Source organism: Sus scrofa, chromosome 6, assembly GCF_054392235.1.
Source record: "Sus scrofa isolate SSC_HxYL_T2T_F1_AM1 chromosome 6, Sscrofa_HxYL_maternal_Yorkshire_Landrace_v2.0, whole genome shotgun sequence".
In the NCBI taxonomy this organism is placed as follows: Eukaryota; Metazoa; Chordata; class Mammalia; order Artiodactyla; family Suidae; genus Sus; species Sus scrofa.
The window spans coordinates 76337641-76362590 of record NC_139388.1 but is presented as its reverse complement, the minus strand read 5'-3'; the positions used below and the strand labels follow the sequence as shown (position 1 = coordinate 76362590).

The 24950-nt window shown below is 54.5% G+C and overlaps 1 protein-coding gene across 1 annotated transcript in view; it reads right to left on the bottom strand.

Annotated features, from left to right (window-relative positions):
- Positions 1-5539: 5539 nt before the first annotated feature.
- DRAXIN (dorsal inhibitory axon guidance protein) overlaps positions 5540-24950 on the bottom strand; it is a 27948-nt gene continuing 8537 nt past the window's right edge. Inside the window, exons 2-7 of the mRNA XM_021095333.2 lie at positions 21029-21492; positions 18511-18701; positions 16236-16347; positions 15263-15352; positions 13117-13206; positions 5540-10453 (exon numbers count right to left, since the gene is read on the bottom strand). Coding sequence (XP_020950992.1) covers positions 10341-10453; positions 13117-13206; positions 15263-15352; positions 16236-16347; positions 18511-18701; positions 21029-21482 — 1050 coding nt within the window. The 5' untranslated portion in view covers positions 21483-21492 and the 3' untranslated portion in view covers positions 5540-10340. The remainder of the gene's footprint in view (positions 10454-13116; positions 13207-15262; positions 15353-16235; positions 16348-18510; positions 18702-21028; positions 21493-24950) is intronic.

Below are 24950 nucleotides of genomic sequence, written 5' to 3'. Positions count from 1 at the left end.
ACAGGCACCGGGAAGACCTGCCACCCAACTCTCCACTTGTCCTCAAGGTGCCACCGGTCAACCGGGTTCCCCCAGGAAGCCCCTCTGTAGTGCCGCTAGTTACGCAAATGGCCAATGAAGCGGCCACAGCCATTTCCTCCCCCGTGATTGCTGTGTCCTTTAGGTGAAGTTATTTCGGGGATCTCTGCCTGGCCCCCTCCTAGCTGAGTGATCTTAAACTTCAGGGTGATGGTGGGAGAGCACATGAGATCATTTACACAGCATGCCTGGTGCAGCACCTGGCGCAGCTCCTGGCACTTTGCAAATGCTCGGTCAGCAAAGAGGAGGCCTGCTGCTATGGAAAAAGTATAACACCTTCTGGCATCTCTCAGCATCTCCTGGCCCACGATAAATGCCTGTTGAATCGAAGCAGCAGGGAAAGGCCCCTTAAATACAGAGAAGATGCCCATACCCCTTTCCTAGTAGAAAACCCCGGGGGTGGACCTCAGTGTTACAGCATGCTGCCACCTTCCCAACCTCTATCCCCACTCTGCGTCTTTATGAAAACTTGGGTTAGTTGGTGAATTTTCTTTAGTTTTTTTTTTTTTTTTTTTGCTTTTTAAGGCCACATTTGGAAGTTCCCAAGCTAGGGGTAGAATCGGAGTTGCAGCTGCCAGTCTACACCACAGCCACAGCCACATCAGATCTGAGCCGCATCTGTGACCTACATCACAGCTCCCGGCAACGCTGGATCCTTAACCCACTGAGCGAGGCCAGGGATAGAACCCACATCCTCATGGATACAGTTCGCTTCCACAGAGCCATGGTGAGAACTCTTGAATTTTTTTCTGCGTCTAGAAAGCAGGGACAGTGACCATCAGTCCATGGTGGTGTGAGGAGCGAAGGAGGCACAGAATATGGAAAAGGCTCTGAAATGGTTGCTAACGGTCCCTTTGTCCACCACATATGAAACACCCAACAATTCTGCTGTGACCTGGCCACTTTCTTCCCCTAGTGAGTAAATCAAACCAGAAGAGGCAGAGCAGAGAAAGTAACCGAAACGCTGCCTGCAAGTCACATGCATCTGTGAGAGAGCAGGCCTTCCACCGGAGCGCATTGGAGAAGGGCCGGGAAGGCAGAGCCGTGGCCCCTGGCAGGGATGAATGCTGCATCTGGATTTGATGTGGAGACCTTTCTTCCAGTGCTGCTTCTCGGCGTGACCCAAGCACTCGGGCTGGCTCTGTGTTTCTTGTCCTAAGGCCTGGCAGGGTCGGGGAAAGGCTGGTGAGTTTCACTGGTCACGGTTTTTCCTTGCTCTTCTCTCCCTTTCTGAGCAAAGACAGCGGGAAGGGGGGCAGGAGAAGTGAAGGAACCCAGTGGAACCCTGGCCGCCTGGAGTCAGGGCGGCTCTCCACCCCCTGTACTTTGGCCCCGTCTCTGGTTGATGCCACGATTCTGAAAGTATCCAGGACCCTCATGACCCATCAGTAAAACTGGCTGTATCTGCAACATCCTTCGCTCAGAACCAGGCCAGGGGCATGGTCCTGGGGAAGCACGTGCCTGGGGGCATCAGGGTGGGTGACGCTGTATCCTGTCTTTGTTTTTGTTTTTGGCCGAGTTGGTGGCATGCAGAAGTTTCTGGATGAGGGATTGAACCCGCACTACAGCAGTGACCACAGAGTGGGTGGTTCTGCTCCTGCCCCCTTCCTGGGTTTTTGGAGGTGCCTGGGCATTGCTGGGAGGTGTGAGAGCCCCCCTCTTCCAAGAGGCATTTATTCGTGTGATGGTCAAAAGGAAGTGGGGTTGATTCTGACAGATTTGTCCCCATGGCACAGGCTTGGAACTTCAGCAGCATCCATTGCTAACTTTTACAGGCTCCAGTCAGGTTCCTTGACAACTCTCCCTATGCCTTAAAATGCAGCCAATTATTTCTAGGGTTCCTACTGCTTCACCACGCCGTCGGGATCCTATGAAAATCACAGCTGGCTGCGTCCCATCCTGGGAAGACCTCACTGAACACTTAGTGCCATGACCCTGTTCCTCCAGAGACCCGTGTGCTCAAGTCAGGCATCAGAGAGCCAGTCAGAGCCCCCTGTGGATCTCTTGGGGAGCGTGGAAGAGGCAGAGGGGAAATTGCCTGTGCCTGGCCCGCTGTGTTCCCAGGAAACAGTGGTGTCAGATACCAGCCAGAAAGAAAGCCATGTAAGTGGCTGTTGCCCAAGACAAAGCCAGACCCCCGGCTGCGTGTGTGTGTGTGTGTGTGTGTGTGTGTGTGTGTGTGTGTGCGCGTGCGTGCGCATGTGACCTCACAGGCCCTCATTAAATGTGTGCTGACTGCCTCCTGTCCCCGTTCTGTCCCGAGTTCAGGATGCTGCCTGCTGCCCTCTGTCAGGCCCCCGTTTCTCTCCGTGGATGGGGTTGGATTCCAAAAGAGGCATTTGTGGGCTCTGGCTGCATTTTAATGATGCTCAGAAACCCAAACCGGGGCGGTCCTGTTGTGGCCTAGTGGAAAACGAATCCGACTACTACCTATGAGGATGCAGGTTCGATCCCTGGCCTCGCTCAGTGGGTTAAGGATCCAGTGTTGCTGGGAGCTGTGGTGTAGGTTGTAGATGTGGCTTGGAACCCAAGTGGCTGTGGCTGTGGTGTAGGATGGCAGCCGTAGCTCCAATTCAGCCCCTACCCTGGGAACCTCCATATGCCGCGGGTGTGGCCCTAAAAAGCAAAAAGAAAGAAAGAAAGAAACCCAAACTAGGCCACTTATGGCTGAGCCCTGCGGTCCCCGAGATGCCCATCTGCCGCAGGGTTTATCTGGGTGTCTGCTTTCGCCCACTGCAGGCAGGCTGGCTCGCTGCCCACGGCTTTCTGTCTCCGCGGCGGCTCCGTGAGGTCTCTACTCCCTTGCCAGGGGTCAGCAAGGAGCTGGGGGGGACAGAAGAGAAGAACGAGGAAGCAGTGGGCACGGTGCCTCCGCGGGCTCCCCCAGCTGGAAGCCCCTGGGAGGGACCCTGACCCCCTTCCGCTCTGAGGAGCCCCCCAGGAGGCAGCCTTGGTGAGTGTGTGACCTTAGTGCAGGCAGCCCAAGACTGGGACCTGCCCCCTACTCCCCGCTGGCCCAGGATGGCACAGTCCTGGGAGCTGAGGAGTGGGTGGGGGTGGGGGTGAGGATGGGTGACTGACTCCTGGCAGGTGCTCAGTGAACTTGTAGCATTTGAGAGAGTTGTGCGGTTGGTGGACACAATCAGGTTTCAGATTCAGAGAGACTCAAATAGGAGTTCCCCTTGTGGCTCAGTGGGTTAAGAATCCAACATAGTGTCCCTGGAGACGTGGGTTCAATCCCTGGCCTTGATCAGTGGGTTAAGGATCCAGCCTTTCCACAAGCTGCAGCAAAGGTCACGGATGTGGCTTGGATCCCACATTGCTGTGGCTGTGGCATGGGCCAGCAACTGCAGCTCCAGTTTGACCCCTAGCCTGGGAACTTCCATATGCTGTAGGTGTGGCCCTAAAAAGAAAATAAAGAAGAGAGAAATACATAGACATGTAAGGATGCATAAATATAAATATTCTACTGACTCTGTTTCTCTGGAGAATCCCGAGACAGCCCCAGTCCAGCCAGCTGATCTCCTGAGGGCAGCCCCCATGCTGCCAGCACAGAGCGCCAAAATCTCCATGGCCTTGGGTTCAACTGGTCTTGACTCCTCACTTCGGACTGCTCTGAAAGATTCCCGTTGTGGCTCAGCAGTAACGAGCCTGACCAGTATCCATGAGGATATGGGTTTGATCTCTGGCCTTGCTCAGTTGGTTAAGGATCCAGCATTTGTAGGTTAAGGATCTTACATCTGTGGTGTAGGTTGCAGACATGGCTCAGATCCCGAGTTGCTGTTGCTGTGGCTAAGGCTGTGGCTGGCAGCTATAGTTCCAATTCGACCTCTAGCTAGGGAACTTCCATATGCTGTGGGTTCGGCCCTAAAAAGCAAAAAAAAAAAACAAAAAAAAAAAACAAAACAAAAAAACACAAAAAAAACCCCCCAAAAAACCAGACCCCTCTGATCCTCTTTAGCAGAAATGAGGTTTAGCTGACATCCCTGGGCAGAAGAGGTTTTTAGAAGCCTGGCATGCCTTTCTGCAATCATTGACCCAAGGGTCAGCAGGAGACTAGGGGTTTGCAAACTACTAAGCACTAGCAGATCCAGCCCACAGCAGCCCTCTGTGTAAATAAAGGTTTATTGGAACACAGTCATGCTCAATACGTTCCTGCTCATCCATTTTCTGTTGGCTATGCAGCCTTTTTTTTTTCTTTTTTGGTTGCACCTGTAGCATATGGAAGTTCCCAAGCCAGCTGTAGCTGCGACCTATGCCACAGCTGTGGCAAGGCTGGGTCCTTAACCCACTGCTCCTCAGCAGAGACCTGAGCCCCCACAGAGGCACCAGATCCTTAACCCCCGAGCCACAGCGGGAACTCCACTATGGAGGCTTTTGCATTACAATGGCCTCATTGAGCAGTTGGGACAGAGAGGGTGAGACTTGCAATGGCTGTAAGAAGGGGCTTGAATCCTGAGGCCCATCTCCAGTGGGCAGTTTGCCAGCTACCTGGGGCCTGAGCGGGTGGAGGCGTGGAGTGGGGAGGTGGGGAAAGTGAGTTCTCAGGAAGTTTGGTGCCATAGTTCTCAGACCTGGGGGGGAGGGGAGCATCTATTATACATGCAGATTCACAAGCCCACCCCTAGAGATTGTGAGTGCGAAGGCTGGGTGGCACTCAGAAACCCAGGTCTGCTCCCCAGAGCATCCTGATGCTGGCATCCCAGGGGTGCATCGCAGGAAACCCCGGATTAGGAGGTTTTCTGCATCCAGGCCCCAGGCGCCAGTCCCTCAGCAGGTGCCTGGGCCCAGAGATCCCCACGGGAACCCCAGGTCTTTAAGGGCCTCCCACATTTTTGTGGCCCCACGAGAGTCTGGGCCCTATCTTGGCTTTAGGACATAGAGTCACTGAGAGTCATAACATAGCCTTTCTCTGATCAGCTAGGCTTGGGGGCCTGGTCCGAGGAGATGGGCAGTGCAGGCTGGAGCTGCCCCTGTGATAAAAGACGTCCTTCCTGGTACTAAGCCAGGCCACACCATTTCTCAAGAATGCCCAGGCCTGGCCTCAAGTGACAGCATTTCGTTCTTCCTCATTCTGCCAAACGTGGCATCTGCTTTTCTCCGTACTTGGCCACCCAGGCCCAGAATGAGGCTGCCAGCCTTGTGGGGGGCGGGGGGGCAGCCTTGTCATCTCTTTGGGACTTAAGTTGGCCCAAATGGGAGGGAGATACAAATGTGAAACTCCCACCCAGGAGGTCTGGGTAAAGGACCTCTTGGTGACGTGGTCCGGGGGGGGCAGAGACTCTGTCTGCCTGGTGACTGCTTAGCTCAGAGCAAACGCTCAGTGGAAGAGGTGGAGCGGATGAATAAGGAGCTGGAGAAATACCAGCCTTTGAGACACCCCCCCAAACGCCCTGTGTGTGCTCACTGCCCACACAGACAGACCACCTCCTGGCCTGTCAGAGAGAGAGAACACGGCAGCTTCTTAACCATGGTGTCTTTATTTACAGCTCCAGAGAGCGCATGCAACCCGCCATCACAGGACTACAAGGGCATAGCCCTCCCCCCTCCCCTGCTGCCCCCAAACCTTAAAGAGGAACTGCAGCCCCCCCCCCCAGGGAAGTTCCTAAGAGTCAGACAACCCAGTGACAGAGGCCTCAGGCCCAGGTGCTCCGCGTGGTTTCCTCTAAAACTAAAGGCCTGGCCCAGGGGACCTGCTGCAGAGCACAGGGGACTCAGTATTCTGTGATAGTCTATATGGGAAAAGAATCTGAAAAGGAAAAACAATTTTGAAAAATAAAGGCCAGTTCCAGCCCAGGAGGCAGGGCCTCTGAGCCTGCAAGTTTGCCAGTACTGGCTCTTAACGAGGCAAACCGGATCTCAGATTTGCCAACTCGCATCTGAACGCAGATGCCTCCCGAGGCATATCTACATGTCCCTGACCGTCCGACTGTCCTGTCTCCCCCTCTGCATCCCAGACACGAGCACAAGGACGGCCTGGAGAACTTGCGAAAACCCACCTCCGGAGACTCTGGTTCAGCAGGGGGATCCCACATTTCGGCCAAGCTCCCAGGTGATGGGCCGCTGCTGGTCCTGGACCACAGGGCGAGGTCGGAGGGACTAGACAGCCTCTTGCATCCAGAAGAGGCAGCCGATGCTCTATCAGCCCTTCTGTCCTGATGAGAATTCTGAAAATACACTCCCTGCAATGGAAGCCCCTGGTCCTGCCGACCCCTCCCCAGCACACGCCCTCCTGTCTCCCGTGGCAGTGAAGGTCATCACGGAGGCCGTGGTGCCCCTTTCAACTCCATGACACCCCCAATGGGGAACATCAGTGGTCTGTTTGCTCTTTGGGCCCCTCCCTCTGTCCCTCCCAGCACCCCTTTTTTCCCCCTGTTGTTCTGTTGTTTTAGAAACATGTTCCTTGCAGGTTACAGGCATGGTCACTGTCTCTCTCCAGCAGCAAAGTGAACCCCATTGCCTGGAGTTGATGTCCACCATCTCAACATAAGCTGTTATTGGACGGCTTGACTATGGCTTGCAGTAAGGATCCACCTGTGGCTCTCTCAGTGGTGGCTTTGGGAGGTGACTTGTGGCTGGATGACTCCTTAAGGGGCAGGTGCAGCTGTCACTTTCCCACGCGGCGTGGCTCTCATGTCTTCAGACCCTTTGCCCATTCCCAGCAGGCTCAGGAGCCACTCCTGGCATCGCCAGACAAATCACAGCCAGGCAGCCCTGTGGGAACGCCGGGTACCTCTGGGGAACGGCTGGAAGGTTCCCGCAGGAGGAATGCAGGGGGCACCGGTGACCAGCTCAGCAGCTATTGGTTTCCACTTGGCTTCCTGCGTAGCTTGCCCCCTACCCCCACCCCGGGGGGCGGGTATCTCTAGAAACTCATGATCCTGTTATTGCAAAGCCACTGACACCTGCAACTCTGCCTCGGTGGCCAGGATCTGTACATGCTGCCTCGGGCTGAGTCCAGAGCAGTTTTCCAAACCTCTTTGACCACGAACCCCATCCCTTCTTTTCAACGGAGCATCTCACGCCCCCAGAGTTCCAGGGGACACACGTTAGGGAAGGAGCCTGAATGGTGGCTTTAAAAATGATCTCTGAGTATGTGATGAATCATTGCCAAAAAAAAAAAAAAAAAAAAAATCCAGAATACCTACTAAAACCATCCTAGAAAATAAATTAGTTCACACGGAGGGCTTGCTATGTGCCGGGCACTGTTCTAAGCATGTCGCAAGGATTTTGCATTTACATCTTACAATGCCCCTGGGAAGGGTGAGTTATTATCCCCATTTTACAGATAAAGAAATCAAGGCACAGAGACCTTAACTGAGTTTCCTAAGGTCACCAAGATGGCGAGCCATAGAGGAGGCCAGCAGCTGCCCTTCCACGCAGGGCAGGGGGCTCAGGCCCAGTGCAGGTCAGTCGCCAGGATGCTTTGCAAATGCCCAGACACCACCTGGGCCAGTTAAACCAGAATCTTCCCCACAGTTCCCCAGATCATTCTAATGTGCAGCCAAGGTCCAACCCACTGCCTGTTTTTATGTAGTCTGCAAGTGAAGAGAGGTTTTCACATTTTAAAATGTGTTTTAGAAAATCAAAAGAATAATCACCTGGGAATTCCCGCTGTGGCACAACTGGGATCAGCTGTGCCTCGGGAGCGCTGGGACGCAGGTTTGATCCCCGGCCTGACACCGTGGGTTAAGGATCTGGTGTGGTCGCAGCTTTGGCTCGGGTCACAACGTGGCTCGGAACTCTATATGCCACCAGGAGGCCAAAAAAGAAAAAAAGAAAAAAATCATCTGTGACAGGTGAAAATTCTGTGTCCCTAAACAATTTCATTGGAACACAGCCTAAAATACTTCTCTGGGCCTTTATGGAAAAAGTTTGTCCAATCCTGGATTAGGGGACATTGGCTTCTGTACTAGCAAAAGAAATTTAAGATAGACCTAAGGAACTTCCTGGCAGAGAAGTTAACAACATGAAAAGGGCTTTTATCCCTAACTCTGTTAAGAGGATTCCACCCACTGAGCCTTTGCAAATGCAAACTGGAAGTAGCTAGGGCAAAAAGGCCTTGAATTTCTAGCCCTGGAACCCCCCCTGGGAGGCAGTGAGAGTTCTTGGGGCTTTCGGATTTGACCTGAACTTCTGCGTTTTCCATCAGTGATGGCCCAAGGCCATCCTAACCGCTGCCCCTTCAGGCAAAAGCAATCCTGGGTTCCCTGGGGTTCAATCAGGGTCTCGAATCAGCCACCCCATCTGAGACACACAGTGTGGGCCTTGTCTAGTCTCAAACAGACAAAACTCCTAGTGGATTCAATTTGCAAATAGCCGGCTTTGATCTCTTTCGGTCCTCCTCTCCCCAAGATAGATTTCCAGGCCCCTGAAACTTGAATAGGGAGAAAAGAGCCAGCGTATTTGGTTTCTCCTAGATCTGTCTGCTTTCCTTGGTGCTGGACCCTTGACCCTGACTGATTTCCCAGCGGAGTAAACAGCCCTGGCATCCTGCGGGCGTGGTCCCTCTGGCAAGTGTCCAGACCCACGAGGAATCTGGATGGTGAAGGCTTGCAACCTGGGTTGCCCTGGACCTGAGGGTTGGCCAGAAGTGCGATGCCAGGGGTGGGGGTAGGGGTGTGGGATTTAAGTGGCTTTCCCTGAGGTGGCCCCTGGAGCCACATCTGCTGGGAGAGATGCTCCAGGTGGGCATCAGGGTCTGACCTGTGGGGGCGGTTAGCTTCAGAAAGCATCTCAGAGGTACCCCAAGTTCTCACTGGGCTCTGCTGGCAGAAGTGTAGGCTGGGGGTTCTGGGATGGTCTCCGGGAGGCCTGGGAACCACTGAGGTGAATGCAAAGTGGGTGCACATGGGGGATGTGAGTGTGTGTGTGTGTGTGTGTGTGTGTGTGTGTGTGTGTGCATTTTATATGGCTGCACCTACAGCACATAGAAGTTCCTGGGCTAGGAGTCAAAGTGGAGCTGCAGTTGCCAGCCGATGCCACAGCCACAGCAACACCAGATCCAAGCCATGTCTGCAACCTATACCACAGCCCATGGCAATGCCAGATCCTTTAACCCATTAAGTGAGGCCAGGGATTGAACCCACATCCTCATGGATACTGGTCGGTTTCTTAACCCGCTGAGCCACAACGGGAACTCCAGTGTGTGTATTTTTTGAGTCCATGCTTGCATTAGATTCTCAAAGGACATGCACTCCAAAAGTCTAAGAACCCCTGAGGTGGCAGCTGCCAGGCAGCTCCAAGGAGCATGTCCCAGGACGAGGTGAGCAGAGCCACAGAAAAAAGGAACGTCATTACCATTTTTCCCCCAAACATTTCATGTCTCAGAAACTCCCAGAGGGCAGGGGCCGGTCTGCCCAAGTCATGCCTTACAAGCAAACAGGTGCTTCATGTACACTTTGTGTTGTTTTAAAAATGATACACCTTTGCCCAGGAAGGAAGAGAACAGAGATTCTGTTTCACCACAGGAAAAGGGACTCCCAGGGAATACGAGTTTCTCTCATCGAAAGCCACGGAGAACCTGGAATGTGTGCTGAGCTGTGGAGGAGGATAGATGGGGGCCTCGGAGCTTGAGGGGCCCAGGTTCAGATGCCAGTTCCACCCCTGACTGCCTAGGACCTGGTCCTCTCAGGGAGCCCCTGGTCCAGCAGCCTGAACATGCTTGTGGGAAATGCAGAATCGACCGAGTTGGAATCTGCATTTTCACCAGATCCCCCGGGGATTCTTGAGGAGCACTGATCTGAGACCCTGGACAAGTCATAACCCCGCCTCCCTTTCCTGACCTGTAAAATGGTGATTACGCCTACTTTTAAAAGGTCATGTGATAAAGGCGATAACGCATGCCCCGCGTTTAGCACAGTGCCTGGTACATAGGAGGTGTTTCCGTACTCATCTCCCGCCCTCAGGGTTCCCTATCTCTCAGGGAGTTTTCACTCTTTTCCAGCTCAGAAACCGCTTCCTTTTTAAACTTGACGCTGTTGCAGTACTGCTATTGGACAGTAGAGGGCACTCTCGACATTGCCATCGCGGAGAACCCGGATTCCGGGATGCGCAGGGGATGTGGGTTTCCCATGCACCCTGTGGGGGCAGGTGTGATGCTGCTCGGCGGCCTCTGGGGGCTGAGTGTCCTGGGCCTGAGCTCCAGCCTCAGTCATCCGGTCCCGCAATTTAATCTGCCACCGCTAGTTCTAAACAAATGCCCGAGTACTTCCGCGCTCAGTCGCCAGGCGGGTGGGGAGGCGCCTGGCGCAAGCGGGCTGCTAGACGTTGATGAAAGATCCCTGGTCGCCGTTGGCAGTTTCCGGCTCCACGCAGCGCCCCTTTCTCCGTGTTACCCTGCGGTTCCGGTGGAATTTGGCATAGCAGCGGAGCCCTGAGCGAAGAGAGGCAAGGGGGTCAGAGGTGCCACCAGCCAGCTCCCCCCACCCTCTGGGATCCCCTCCTCTCACCACCACCCTCTTCTCTTTTCCGCCCTACAACCAACCCATCGCTCCCCACGCCCAGCAGCCTGAATGGGCTTTAAAAAGAGAATCATCCGATTTAAAAAGAGAATCATCAGAGTGAGAAAAGAGTGAACAGATGGAGCACAGGGGATATTTAGGGCCATGAACCTATTCTGGGTGATACTATAGTGGTGGGTACATGTCTATGCATTTGTCAAAACCCATAGAATGTTCAACACCAAGCGTGAACCGTAATGTAAATTATGGACTTTAGTTAATATAATAGTAACATATCGATATTGGTTCATCATTTGTACAAGGTGTACCACGCTAATGAAAGATAATAATAGGAAACGGGGGCTGGAGGGAGCAGCATATGAGAACTCAGTATTTTCTAGCAATCTTTGTGTAAACCTAAAACTGCTCTTAAAAACAGTCTATTATTGGAGTTCCCGTCGTGGCTCAATGGTTAACAAATCCGACTAGGAACCATGAGATTTCGGGTTCAATCCCTGGCCTTGATCAGTGGGTTAAAGATCCGGTGTTGCTGTGGCTGTGGTGTAGGCCAACGGCTACGGCTCTGATTAGACCCCTAGCCTGGAAACCTCCATATGCCATGTGTGTGGCCCTGGAAAAGGAAGAAAAAAAAAAGTCTATCTAAGGGATGCAGATTCTGCCCTCCCCTATAAAAGTTCCCATGTTCTCAAAAAGAAATCTGAGGCGTTCCCGTCGTGGTGCAGCAGAAACGAATCCAAGTAGGAACCATGAGGTTGCGGGTTCGATCCCTGGCCTCCTTCAGTGGGTTAAGGATCCAGCATTGCTGTGAGCTGTGGTGTAGGTTGCAGACACGGCTTGGGTCTGGCGTTGCTGTGGCTCTGGCATAGGCTGGCGGTCACGGCTCCGATTAGACCCCTAGCCTGGGAACCTCCACAGGCTGCGGGTGCAACCCTAAAAAGATAAAAGACGAAAAAAAAAAAAAAAAAAGAAAGAAGGAAAGAAAGAAAGAAAAGAAAAGAAAAAGAAATCTGAACTTCCTACCCCGGCTTAGAAGGCCCTCCAGGATCAGTCTGCTTGCTCCACCTCCCACTCCCCTCCTCATTAATTCCAGCCACACCCAGTCTTCTAACTTTTTCTCACATACCCAGCCATTTTGGGCCCCAGGGCCTTTGCACTTGCCATTCTCATGGCCAGAAATCCCTTCCTGAAGCTCTTTGCATACCTGGCTCTTTCACAGCCTTCAGGTCTCAAAGGGCCCCTCCTTGACCACCCTAATTAAAATAGGCACAGCCCTCCTCATCCTCCAGGGGGGAGGAGGCTTCCTGGCTGTGGCTCTCTCTATCATGGCCACGAGCATCCCCCGATATACATGGTAGACATTTTTCATTTAAGGCCGCAGAAGGCCACATCCTCCTGATCAGCAGTTGGAAGATGGGAGAGACGTCAGTGTGGCCTGAGAGACCCCTACATGTTGGTAAGGAGTGACCACAGGAAGAAAGGAGGCCCTCAGCAATTTAAGATCCTCATATATCACTCTCAAGAGAATAAAAGAATTGCTGTGAAGTTCATGCTTTCAGGGTCTAGAACTTAACCACCTGGGTCACTGGGCTTTCAGACCTGTGGCCACACAACGGACACTTGGGAGGAGACAGGGCATCATGACCAGAGGTAGTTGGTGGCTGCAGAAGCCCTTCCTGAACCCTCTAAGAACCCAGGTTGGCCTAGATGACTGGACTTCAGCCCTGGGACATGAATGTTGAATTTTGGAATTTCTCAGAAGTCCTCAGGACTCCTGGTCCTCGGGAGGTTTCCTGGCATCCGAATGGAACAGGGAACAGGATGGGAGGGGCAGCACAGACTGGCCATGAGTGATAATTATGGAAGCTGGGTAATGCCAAGGGGGGTTCCTTACCAATATGTGTTTGAAAAATTTCAGAATACAAAATTTAAACTATTCCAGTACTTTTCTAGCTGTGTAAGTTTGGGTAAGTCACTTAACCTTCCTGTGCCTCAGTTTGCCCTCCTATAAAATGGGGAGAATAATCTCTCCCTTTCCAGGATGGTTGTGAGCCTTAAGGGGATAACGGGTAAAGGGGTTAGCAGACAGCTGGGCACACCTGGGCAGGAGGGCACGTACTGCTCCAGGTGGGAGCTCCGAGGCAGTAGAGAGGTAGCTGGGCAAGTACATCCTTTCCTGGGGACTCCACCCACCCACCCCTTGTTATCACACTTGGAAGGGCTCCTGTGGGATAGAATTCTGGTGTGAAAGCACCAGTCTTCTCAGGTTTAATCTTCTTTTCAACGATACATCCCATCTCTCCTTGCTTCTCCTGCTTCCAGATCGGGGGAGATGGTGCCAGCTTGTATTTCAAGAGGTGAGAAAAGCAAATCTGAGCAACAATGCCAGGAATGGAGACTAAATGAGTTCACAGATTGGGGAGGCACCGAGCAAAGCTGTTCCTGCTGGCGTCTTGGGCTCCCCAGGGATCCTCCCGCCCCCCCTGCTCTGCCCGCCCCAGCTTCCAGGAGAAAGGAGGGTTGTGAGGTTCTCGGCACCCGGGGAGCCCCACGCCCCATACCCCAGCGGCAGGCTCACCTTCCGCGCACATGCAGTCATCAAAGCATTTGTTGTTCAGGCCTCGGTTGTGGGGCGTGCACAGGTGCTCCCGGAGGTCGCAGCAGGTCCCTACCCGTAGGGCAAGCACACGTGGTCAGCCGTGCCCAGCGGACCCTCTCCGCCACCCTGCACACGCTCCCACGGGACTGGAGATCCATCATCTCTCTGGCAGGGTGGGCCATCTGGTGTGCGAGGCTCCCAGCCGGAACCACCGCAGGATGTCACGGCCAATGCCCCCACCCCCGGGAGGTGGGGCGGTGGCAGAAATCCCAGCTGCCCCAGATGGACAATTGATTGATCATGGGAGGAGCGAGGGCGCTTTGGGATCCCCTCCCCGGAGCGTGGGTGAAACCGCTAGGGGTGGCCAGGTGTGGAGTCAGCGTAGAGCTGGCAGAAGCCTCAGGGATGGCTCATTGAAGCCCATCTTTCAACAGATGGGAAAACGGAAGCCCACCCCCCACCCCCCCAACCAGGAGGCAGCCCCCAGGCATGGCCTCGCCCACCAGTGGAGCCAGCTCTCACAGCCACTGACCAGTTGGCCCAAACATGAGCCTTTTCTTTCTGCTCAGAGCGAAAACAATGGTTTGAAAAGGAAACAGCCTGTTGAGGTGCTGGTGGTCTGGCTTACATGCTTCACACTGCTGGTTCAGTTGCTGTTCTGTAGAATATTCCAGCTCCTGAATTAACAAGTGCTGGGGAGTTCCCTCATGCTCAGCGGTAACAAACTAGACTGGTCTCCATGAGGACGTGGGTTCGATCCCTGGCCCCGCTCAGTGGGTTAAGGATCCAGCGTTGCCGAGAGCTGTGGGGTCTCAGATGTGGCTCGGATCTGGCATTGCTGTGGCTGTGGCGTAGGCTGGCAGCTAGAGCTCTGATTAGACCCCTAGCTGGGAACTTCCATATGCCACAGGTGAGGCCATATAACAAACAAACTTTCAAGTGCTGGGAGGCATGTCCCTGGGATCTCTACCTGGAAATCACTTGCTGTCCATCAGCCAAGACAGCCATCAGTTGCCAGCCTCCAGCTGTTAACACCTGCAGGAGCCCCCTGACTGATATACCACAGTGTTCCTGAGCAGGACAATCCTGGCTCGGAGGGAGTGCCAGGGTCTGGCCTTTTCTGCCCAGAGTGGGCCTCTTCTAACAGGGAATTTTTGCTCTGGAATTTCCTATTGGGCTGGCTGCTCCGCAGTCTCCTGCTTCCTCCCACTTTTATCCCTGCTTCCTCCCACTTTTATCACTCCCTGGCCTTCCCCACCACCACCCCCAGAAAAACCTCCTGCACTTTAAAAAAAATTTTTTAATTTTTTATTTTTTTACTGCTGCACCTGCCAGTAGGTCAAATGGAAGATTCCAGGCCAGGGGTCAAATCGCAGCTGCAGCTGCCAGCTTACACCACAGTCACAACAAAGTGGGATCCAAGCTGCAGTTTGGGGCAATTTGGGATCCTTAAGCCACAGAGCAAAGCCAAGGATTGAACCTGCGTCCTCATGGACACTATGTCGGGTCCTTAACCCACTAAGCCACAATGGGAACTCCCCTCCTGCACTTCTAACTCCACCTCAGTATCGGCTTCCCAGTTCCGACTGACCCAGTCAAGGGCCAGCCGTCTAGGCCATCCATCAAAACTCCGGGGCCCCTGTTTTCAGACTGTCCTGATGGACTCAGCAGCTGAACAGGTCAGGATGTTAGCAAACCAGCCCTGGAAGCCCAGCAGTCGTGATGCAACAGGACAGAATTAAGCTCAACCAGACTTGAGGAGGGAGAAGCAGAGAGCAGTGTATACCAACTTAAGGCAGCGTGGGTGGTTCAGAACCAGGTAAACCCAGGTTTGAGCCACTCCTGGCTGTGTGACCTCAGCTGAAACACTTGGCCTCTCAGAGCCTCAATTTCTTAGCCTGAAAATTGGGAATGACAGGGTCCCTTTCTCTGTGCAGCCGTGAGGATCAAACAGAATAAAGTAGGACAGCAACTCTCAGTAAAGTGGCAGCGGCGGTTGGCATCATTTACCATCCCTAACGGGTCCTGAAAGCGTGTCTGGGAACACCTACCCCATCCCCCACCCCCACCCAGGTTTCCCCCCGCCCCCCGGCATAGTGCCTCCAATACGATGCTGGTTGGGTACCTGGCAGGCAGTCCTGGTGATGGTCGCAAGGCTCCCCTTCAGCTGGTGATGTTTCGTTCCCATCACTGGAGAGCTTACCCCGCTGCTTCTCTGGGGACAAGAGGACCTGTCGTCAGGGGCTGAGGCTCAGCAGGACAGAGAGATTACGCACAGGCCACCACGGTCAGAGTGTCCACATTGCCACTCCCGCAGGGTGGCTTAGATAAGGCACCATACAACCCTGCTTCAGTTCTCTCTTCTCTAAAGTGGTATCAATACCAGAACAAACCTAACTTTTTTTTTTTCCAGGTTTAATAATTCGCTATGTGGAAAGCATTTGATGTGTGATGAGGACTTGAGAGCAGTATTTCCTAACTTTTTCTCTCTTTCTTTTTTCTTTTCTTTTCTTTTTTTTTTTTTTGCTGCACTTTTGGCATGTGTGGAAGTTCCCAGGCCAAGGATAGCCCTCGGGTTGCAGCTGTGATCTGTGCCACAGCTGCAGTAACATGGGATCCTTAACCTACTGTGCCACAAGGGAACTTTCAGGGAGCAGCATCTCCTCTTTTTTTTTTTTTTTTTTTTTTTCCTTTTTTTCAGGGCTGAACCTACCGCATATGGAGGTTCCTAGGCTAGGGGTTGAACGGGAGCTACAGCTGCCGGCCGACGCCACAGCCACAGCCACAGCAATGCCAGATCCAAGCCACATCTATGACCTACACTGCAGCTTGTGGCGATGCCGGATCCTTAACCCACTGAGCGGGGCCAGGGATCGAACCTGCATCCTTGTGGATACTAGCCAGGTTCTTAACCCAATAAGCCATGATGGGAACTTCCAGAAAGCAGCATTTCCATTTCGAGTGTCTGTTCCATTATAGAATCCATGCCCTCCCCCAAACTTTGGATGTCTGTAGGTCAAGCAGAACCCATCAAGGCCCCCAACCCAGCAGATGCTGGGGGAGGGGAGAACACCCAGCGCAGGGGTGGGTGGAGGTACCTCTCTTCTTCGCAGAGGGCCAGACCGCAGGCTTTAAGTCTTCATAATCGGTCCAGTCAAACAAGGCCATGTCCAGTGTGGGCATCACCTCGCCGTCAGGCCTGGGCTGAGCCTGCAGAGGGAGGTGGAGGGGACGAAGCATGAAGATCCCAACAGGTGGAAGAAGAAACATGGGGTCCCAGGGCCAGTGGGCCAAGGAGGGACTCCTCGGAGACCAGCTCATTCTCTGGACAGCCTGGAGTCCCAGCCCAGGGACACTGGGGCAGCCACCTGGGGCTTCTGCTGTAAAGCCTACTTTGGCAGTTTCCTCCCAGAGCAGCCGCCCCACCTCAGGATGGTGTCTATAGGCAGCCTATGCAGATCTCTGGGGGGTGGGCTCAGGAGGAAGCCCAGCTGCTCGCTCCCCACCCCTTCGCTCCCCTGCAGAAATGATCAGCTCTCCATGGCACCCTTGAGGCCACAGCACAGTTCCACTCGAAGCCCTGGCCAGCGGTTTCAGGGCTGGATCTGCACAGAGTAGGATGCACTGGGCTGGGGTCTCAACAGATGGGCTTCAGGGGCCCCAAGACAATACGTGGAACCATGTATGCTTCAGAGATGGCCCATTGCTTTATCAGACTTTCAAGGGATTCTGATGGCTCAGCAGGTTAAGGATCCAACATTGTCACTGCTGTGGCTGGGGTCACAGCTGTGGTGCGGGTTCGATCCCTGGCCTGGAAATATCCTTATTATCCATATGCTGCGGACATGGCCAAAAAGTAAAAAAAAAAAAAAAAAAAAAAAAGTTTATTTTATTTCTTCTACATATATGCTTTATCAAGCATTCTCAATGATTTTATTTTGAAAAAATTTCAAAGCCACAGAAGAGGTGCAATGACGCATGTCTTGTTAATTGCGAGAATAAACACCCTCCACCTAGACTCACCAATAACGACTGCATTTGCCTCGTCTGCTTGCTTGACGCCCCCCTCCACCCCCAGATCCTTTTCAAAGATTTGAAGCAGATGGATCAAAGTGTTAACTAAAGCTTGTTAATTCTGGATCACTCGGATCTTTTCTTTCTTCCTTTTTTTTTTTTTTTCTTTTTGGTCTTTTTGCCATTTCTTGGGCCGTTCCCGTGGCATATGGAGGTTCCCAGACTAGGGGTCTAATCGGAGCTGTAGCTGCCAGCCTACACCAGAGTCATAGCAACGTGGGATCTGAGCCGCATCTGTAACCTACCCCACAGCTCACGGCAACACTGGATCGTTAACCCACTGAGCAAGGCCAGGGATCGAACCCTCAACCTCATGGTTCCTAGTCAGATTCGTTAACCATTGCGCCACGACGGGAACTCTCTTTTCTTTTCTTTGTCTTATCTTTATTTTATTTTATTGCCTTTTTAGGGCTGCACCAGAGGCATTTATAGATACACGTTTCCAGTCTAGAGGTTGAATCAGTTGCAGCAGCTGACCTATGCTGCAGCCACAGCAACATAGGATCCTTTAACCCACTGATTGAGGACAGGGGTCGAACCTGAGTCCTCATGGATTCTAGTCGGGTTCGTTACCGCTGAGCCAAGACGGGAACTCCTGATTATGGGGCTTTTTTTTTTTTTTTTTTTTTTGGCTTTTTAGAGTCAAACCTGCGGCATATGGAGGTTCCCAGGTTAGGGGTCGAATCAGAGCTACAGCTGCCAGCCTGCACCACAGCCACAGCAACGCCAGAGCTGAGCCACGTCTTTGACCTATGCCACAGCTCACAACAATGCCAGATTCCTAGCCCACTGAGTGAGGCCAGGGATTGAACTTGTGTCCTCATGGATACTATTCAAATTCGTTTCTGCTGAGTCCTGGAAACTCCCAGGACATGATATTAAAAACTATAATTCTCTGGGCCTTTTGGTACATACAAACTTCCCTGAGAGGCTTGCTCTGGTAGATGCAGACACCAGGGTGCTGAGCTGGCCCTGGCTTAGGACCACTGCCTGGACAGCCCTCCCTAGATGGCATGCCCACTGGCCAGAACTGGGCTGGATGGGCATCAGAACTGGTTTAGGGACTTCTCTGGTGGCCTAGCAGGTAAGGATCTGGTGTTGTCACTTCTGTGGCACGGGTTCGATCCCTGGCCCGGGAACTTCCGCATGCTGCAGGCACGACCCCAAAAAAAGAAGACCTGGCTTCCATTCAGCCCACTGCTGGCCTAGACCACCTCCCTCTGGCTCCTGCCTCAGTCACCCTAAATGTACTAAGAAAGATTTGCATGACACCATCTGAGGCCATCCTGGGCCCCTTACCTGGGGCCAAAGAGATGTGACAGGCAGGATCAGGGATTCTTCTGTGGCAGGTGCTGCCTCATAGGTGCTTAGGTAGAGTAGGGTGGGAGCCAGGCTGGTAGAGGAGTCCTCTGTGTTGGCATCTGGAGCCTGGTCTGCTGACAACTCCGCCTTCTTCATCAGGGAGCTGGGACCTCTGACCAAGGCTCGGCCTGACACAAGGAGCAGGAAACACAGGGACTTTATCTGCTCCCTCCCCATATCGGCACCAACCTGCTGTGAACAAGGGGTGGGGGGCAGGAACCCCATGGCAAGCTCTGGGCTCAACCAATTTCCTCCTACCCAGCTTCCTGGGGAGGTGGAAACAAGAAACCCGGGGGCAGGACGAGGGGGGATGTCTTAGATGAATTTGAGTGTTGCCGGGGAGGGCCCAGGATTCTCCCTTTAGAGAACATTCCAGTAATTCCAAGTCTGGGTTGGTTGGGTGCGGCCAGGGGTGTAAGAACCACAAATGAAACCTAGTAGAATTAATCGTGGAAAGCTTCCTGGATGAGGTAGAGTTTCAGTAGGGGAGCAACGTGATGAGGCTGAAGTAGGGGAGAAGTCTCTGAGGAGGCAGGGAGGTGAGAGCTTCCTAGGTGGTAATAATGACCGTTTATTGTGGGCCAGGACTGTGCTGTGTGCTGAGTCCTGCTTTGCAAGCATTCTTTCACCTAACCTTAGCAGGAGCTCAGGGAGGTAGGTACTCTTCCAGCCTCTTCTACAGGGAAGGAAAATGAAGCACAGAGAGGTTAGGCAACTTGCTTGAGGGCACACAGCTAGTCTGAATTCCAACCCAAAGTCAATACTTTAACCATGGATGCTGCCCTCCAAGACACATGAGCATGGGGTGGGATGAGTGTGAAGGGGAGACCGTGTGGGGTCGGGGGTGGTCGGGAACCAGGGAGCTTTGAGAAAAACTCAAGGGCCCAGGCTCGCCCTTGCCTCTTTTTCTCAGGCAAGATCTGACTTTAAGGTGGTGGGGTCTGTTGGGGCCACCCTACTCTCCAGAACCAAATTCCAGAGAAGAGAAAGAGGCACCACTGAATCTTCTCCGTGCATTTTACAGAAGAAAACTGAGGCTCCACGAGCCTGAGGCCTCACAGCTGGTCCACAGGGCTGGGCCTGGCCTCTGGGCCTCTGCTGTCCCCTCCTCCCTTCGCTCCTCTCCTAGGAGGGCCCCACTGGTCCGCTAGAGCTGGGGCTGGAGTGGGGCTGGGTCCTCGGGCCACTGACTTTGTTGTCAAGGATGCCGGCACCTGCATCCCAATCTGACACATGATCCCCAGGGCTGGGAGCCTGAGCATCTCAGCCAGGCCCCCTCCCCTGACTGTGTTCTGTCCATCTGCTGCGGGGGCGGGGGGGTCTCAGTAGACCTGGCAGTGAAGCGAGCCCCAGCTGTGTGCAGAGGGGACTGAGGCCCCATTACCCAACTCCTGCCCTGCCCCAGGCCCGGGGCACTCGGCCTGCCCCTAGAGGCAGTCTTGTCACATGAAGAGACCTGGAAGGTGCGGTTGCCTGTGAGGGCTCAGGGCTGGGTGGGGTGGAGGATCGGGGAGGAGCTGGCGGTGCGGAGCTGCTGGAACATGTTTGCTCAGAGACTGGATGGGCAAAGGAAGAGGGAGGCTGGGGCCAGGGCCGGCTCGGCTCACAGGGGATTCGGGAATGTGGAAGAAACGTAGAGGAAGGCAAGAAGGACTAGAGGGGCTCCCATAAGACAGACAGGGCAGAGCCAGAAGAAATAATGACGCGACAGCCGTGTCCAGGTCGGAGAACACTGATTCAGCATCACGAACAAGCTGACAATTGACTAGTAACAACCACTGCCCACTGGCCCCTTAGACAGGTGCCAGGCGCCATTCTAAGTACCCTGGATACCTGGATACCTGGATACCTAGCCGTCTCTGAATCTCTACTGAGGGTAGGCGGGGCCATTACCCTCATTTTGTCGAAGGAGAAACTGAGGCGACTTGCCAGTGAGTGGTGGACTGAGGATCTGAATGTGGACAGATCTGGGTTCAGAGTCTAGGCTCTCAGCCTTTGCTCCGTGCTTCAGAGTTGATTAAGTGATGTGCTTGGAAGACACGGAGTTGTCCCATCTCAACTCGGGCCTTAGAGTAGGATGGATTTAGGTCAGACACAAGGTGGAACTTCCTGATTTAGGAGGATGATCTATTGATAAGACTGTGCTCCCATGGCCACATATCCTTCTCCTGCTCCCACGCTCCACCCCCAGGCCTTTCCTAGCTTCCTCTTCTTACTAGGTCCGCCCGCCCCCACCCCCGACTCCAGGAACACCCCACCCTTCTTCTGGGTGTTCTCTACCTGCCCGCACGGGGCCTGCGGATGTCCTCCCAGGGACCTCTCGTCACTGACACCTCCTCCCTGTCCTGCCTCTGAAGTCCCCTTGGCCTTGTGGGGCTGAAGACTCTCCCTGCTGCCCCCACCCCGCCCCTCCCTTTCATGGCAGGGCCCCACCCCTTGGCAGACCTCCAGCTACCTCGGTGCAGTTTCAACCTCTCCTTCCGTCTCTTGTGCTCCCTGCCACGTTTCTTCACCCTCTCTGACCCTGGAGACCGGCTCTCCTTTTCAGGGTATGGCAGCATCAGCCCTGCCAGCAGATCTTGGCTCTGCAGCAGGCCTGCAGGGCTCTGTCCAGGCAGTGGCCCCCCTGCCTCTGGCAGCCTGGAGGCCTGTCTGGTGGCGGTGACCACAGCTCCATCCAGGGCCCGGCCAGGCATGCCTGGGCCCCGCTCCTTCCTGCCCAGGCCCCGCCGGCGGTGGTGGCTGGCCTGGAGCGTCCACAGTGCTGGGCCTGGGAGGTCGATGTGATTCTCGGGAAGGTTCTGAGCAGAGCTTCCAGGTCCCAGGGAGCTGGCCAGGCTCAGCTCCAGAAGCAGCAGGAGGGCGAGGAACAGCATGGGGGCAGCAACATGGGTGGCAGGCCCAGCCATGGGCTTTTCCCTGCAAGAAAAGTAGCACTATGGAGTTCCCGCTGTAGTTCCGCTGGATAAGAACCTGACTAGTATCCATGGGATCCATGTGGGTTCGATCCCTGGTCTCGCTCCGTGGGTTAAAGGATCCCGTGTTGCTGGGGCTGTGGTGTAGGCCAGCAGCTGCAGCTCTGATTCAACCCCTAGCCCAGGGACTTCCCTATGCAACAGGCGTGGCCCTAAAAAAAAAAAACAAAAAAAACTAGCACTGTGAGGGGCCAGCCCTGCAGACCCCTCCTCTACGTCCCACTCCCCAACCCCCTCACTCACACTCATAGCCCAGTGTTTCTCAACAGGGATGGGGTGGGGGAAGCTTCCCCACCCTCCCCCGGGGACATTTAGCAACATCTGGAAACATATGTGGATAACAGACCTAGGCAGAGCTACTGACTTTCCTGAGTGGAGGCCAGGGACGCTGCCAAACACCCTACAAGGCACAGGACTGTCCCCCACGATGGGGACTAACTGGCCCAGAAAGACCGCAGGGCCAGGGCTGCGGATCCCTGGTTTCAGTGGCTCACGGAGCACCCAGCTTCCCGATTAGTTCAGAATTCCTTTTTCTGCACAAACCCCTGCCTTTGGCCAAGTTCCCTGGAATGAGCTCAGTCCCTCCAAGCTCAGGACTAGGTCTGTGGTCCAGGGACTCGACGCAAGGGGTAAATTCACACCCACAGAATAATAGCGTTGGAGCCCGCACTGCAGGCAGGCACCGAGTTCAGCGCTTGGTGTGAATTTGTACCCCTTGGTCCTTTCAGCGGTGCTCTGCAGTGGCTCCTGTCGCGTTCCAAAGTAGAAATTAAGGCCCAGAGAGGCTAAGTCACAGGGAGTAAGTGGCATTAATGTAATGGCTATGCCTGTGCCCTGAATTACTGTCCCACCCCCCAACCCTGGTCCCCAGACAGCCCAGGCCTTGCCCATCTTTTCCTCCAAGCTCCGGGCAGGTTCTGGCCTGGCACTGTCCCTGCCGGGGCCGGGGTCTTTAGAAGCTGGACTCTGACCCTGTAGGGTGGGGTCAGCTACCTCTGGTTAAGGTACCCTGTGGACAGCCCCTCCTTCTGCACCAGGAGTGAGACCTCCTCAGGGGACCTCACTGCTCCCCCATCTATATCAGAGGAAAAAGTCGGACCCCTGGATGTCCCAGAGGAACTTGGAGCTAAGGCTCCAGAGGCGCGTGGCTGGGACTGGTGGCAGTGTCCCACCCTGGGGCCCCTCCCCATAGCCCTCCCTCGCCCTGCACCAGCCTCACTGCATTCACACAAGAGGTTAGTTGGGCATCTGGTTAGCCAGGCTGATTGAAATGCTTTTTTTTTGTTTTGTTTTTTCTAGGGCCAAACCCACAGCATATGGAGGTTCCCATGCTAGGGGTCGAATCGGAGCTATAGTCGCCAGCCTACGCCACAGGCACAGCAACGCCAGATCCAAGCCGTGTCTGTGATGTACACCACAGCTCACGGCAATGCCAGATCCTTAACCCAATGAGCAAGGCCAGGGATCGAACCTGCCACCTCATGGTTCCTAGTCAGATTCGTTAACCACTGCGCCACGATGGAAACTCCTCCTGATTGAATTTTTATGGCCTCCCCGGGCCTCCTGCTATTCCATTAGGCTTGCAAAGCTGCTTACACAACCGCTTCCTGGTGATTTGTGGCCTTGGTATTGCCTGGGGCTGAGGAAAGGTTGGTGGGCTGGTCATGATTGACTAGTCATCTCCCTCCAGCCCCCTCAGTTCCTGCAGCCCCCACACTGGCCATTCCCCTGCCCCCACCCTGGGGGTTCACCATCAGCCAACCTTGCGTGAAGGGCCCTTGAACTGGGTGGGGAGGGCAGGCTGACCCACTCTAAGAGGGGTGGGGGGCCGGAGGGAGGGAAACAGCCCCCTCCCATCTGCCCTGGTCACCTTGTGCCCGTTATCCTGCCGTTCCTTCATCCCAGCCTGGCATGTCCTGGTCCCCTGGAAGGCCGGGGCCCTGGCTGCCACTGCCCCACCAGCCTTTCTGTAATGAAGCCCCCTGGAAGCTGGTGCTCCGCCGTCAGGTGGGGGGAGGAGGGGCCGCTTGAAAGGCCTGTCAGTCAAGCATTGTTTTGCTCCCAGGGACCCTCAAACTCTACTGCCAGGCCTGAGGCAGATGCCAGGCTGTCTTACCAGACGCCTTCCTCTTCTCTGTGACCGAGAAAGGCTAAGTCTGTGCTGGATGCTGTCCCCAAGCCAGGCCCACTCTTCTGTCCTGCAGGAACAGCATGTCGAGAGCCTGGGGGAAGCCCACAGGGCCCCTCCATCGACAGGGAACCTTGGGGATGTGGACCAGTGAATGGAGCCCCTCCAACGTGAGGCTACAGAGGAGCAAGGCAGGACACCCCAAAAGTGCAGGCGAGGGACCAGAAGAGGTGTGGCAGAGGGGGGAGGGGTGGGCTGACCCACAGCGTGGATGGGCAGCTTGCTGTGCCTGTGGACACACATGAGGCCGATCAGGGACTCGGAGCCAGCCTCTGAGCTGGTGACCAGCCTCAGCACTAGTCCCAAAGGACAGCTCCTCCCTGGCAGAGCCAGGAAACGAAGTGCAGCCCACCCCTCCAACACACCACGACCACCCACACACACCCCATCCTCCCCATCTCTCTTTCCCACTGAAGCCTTGTTATCAAGTCTGTCGGCTGGGTCTGTTCAGTGTACCCAGGAACCCCAAGTTCAGTGTCATCTTTGTTTCCTTCCACCCATTGTGCTCCACAAATCATGTACGCAGCCCGCCTGCACAAGGAAGGGGGGATTTCAGCGCGCAGGCTGAAGGCCACCCCTCCCCCCAGACCTTATCAGCACCATCCCCGCCCCCAGACCCAGCCCATGCTGCTGCCAGATTCCCCTGATCCTGCTCCAAACTGTCCCTGGCTTCCTACCACCTTCCGGTGTTAGTCCGGACTCCTCACTCTGGCACTCAAGATCTCGTATAATGTGGCCCCAACCTAACTCTGCAGCCTGGACTTCTATTTCCTCCCCCTCATGGCCAGCGGAGACGGATCCCTGGGCCTTGAACACACCCGTCTTTCTTGTCTCTTGATTTTTGCAGAGGCTGTTCCCTCTGCCTGGAACAGCCTCTCCTCCTCACCCCGCCCCCATCTCTCTCTGTTGAAATGCTCCTCACCTTCTGGGACTCGTCCCAAATGTCCCCTCTGCCAGAAAGCCTTCTTCAGCCCCCCCAGTGAGATGCACTCCCGATCGGGGCGGGGGGGGGGGGTCCCCACACAGCTTTGCTCAGCTCATTTCCTGCTGTGGCAATCAGCCTTTCTTTCTTTCTTTCTTTTTTTCCTTCTTTTTAGGGCCACACCTGCGGCATATGGACGTTTCTGGGTTAGGGGTCTAATCGGAGCTGCAGCTGCCGGCCTACACCACAGCCATGGCAACACAAGATCTGAGCCGATTCTCTGACCTACACC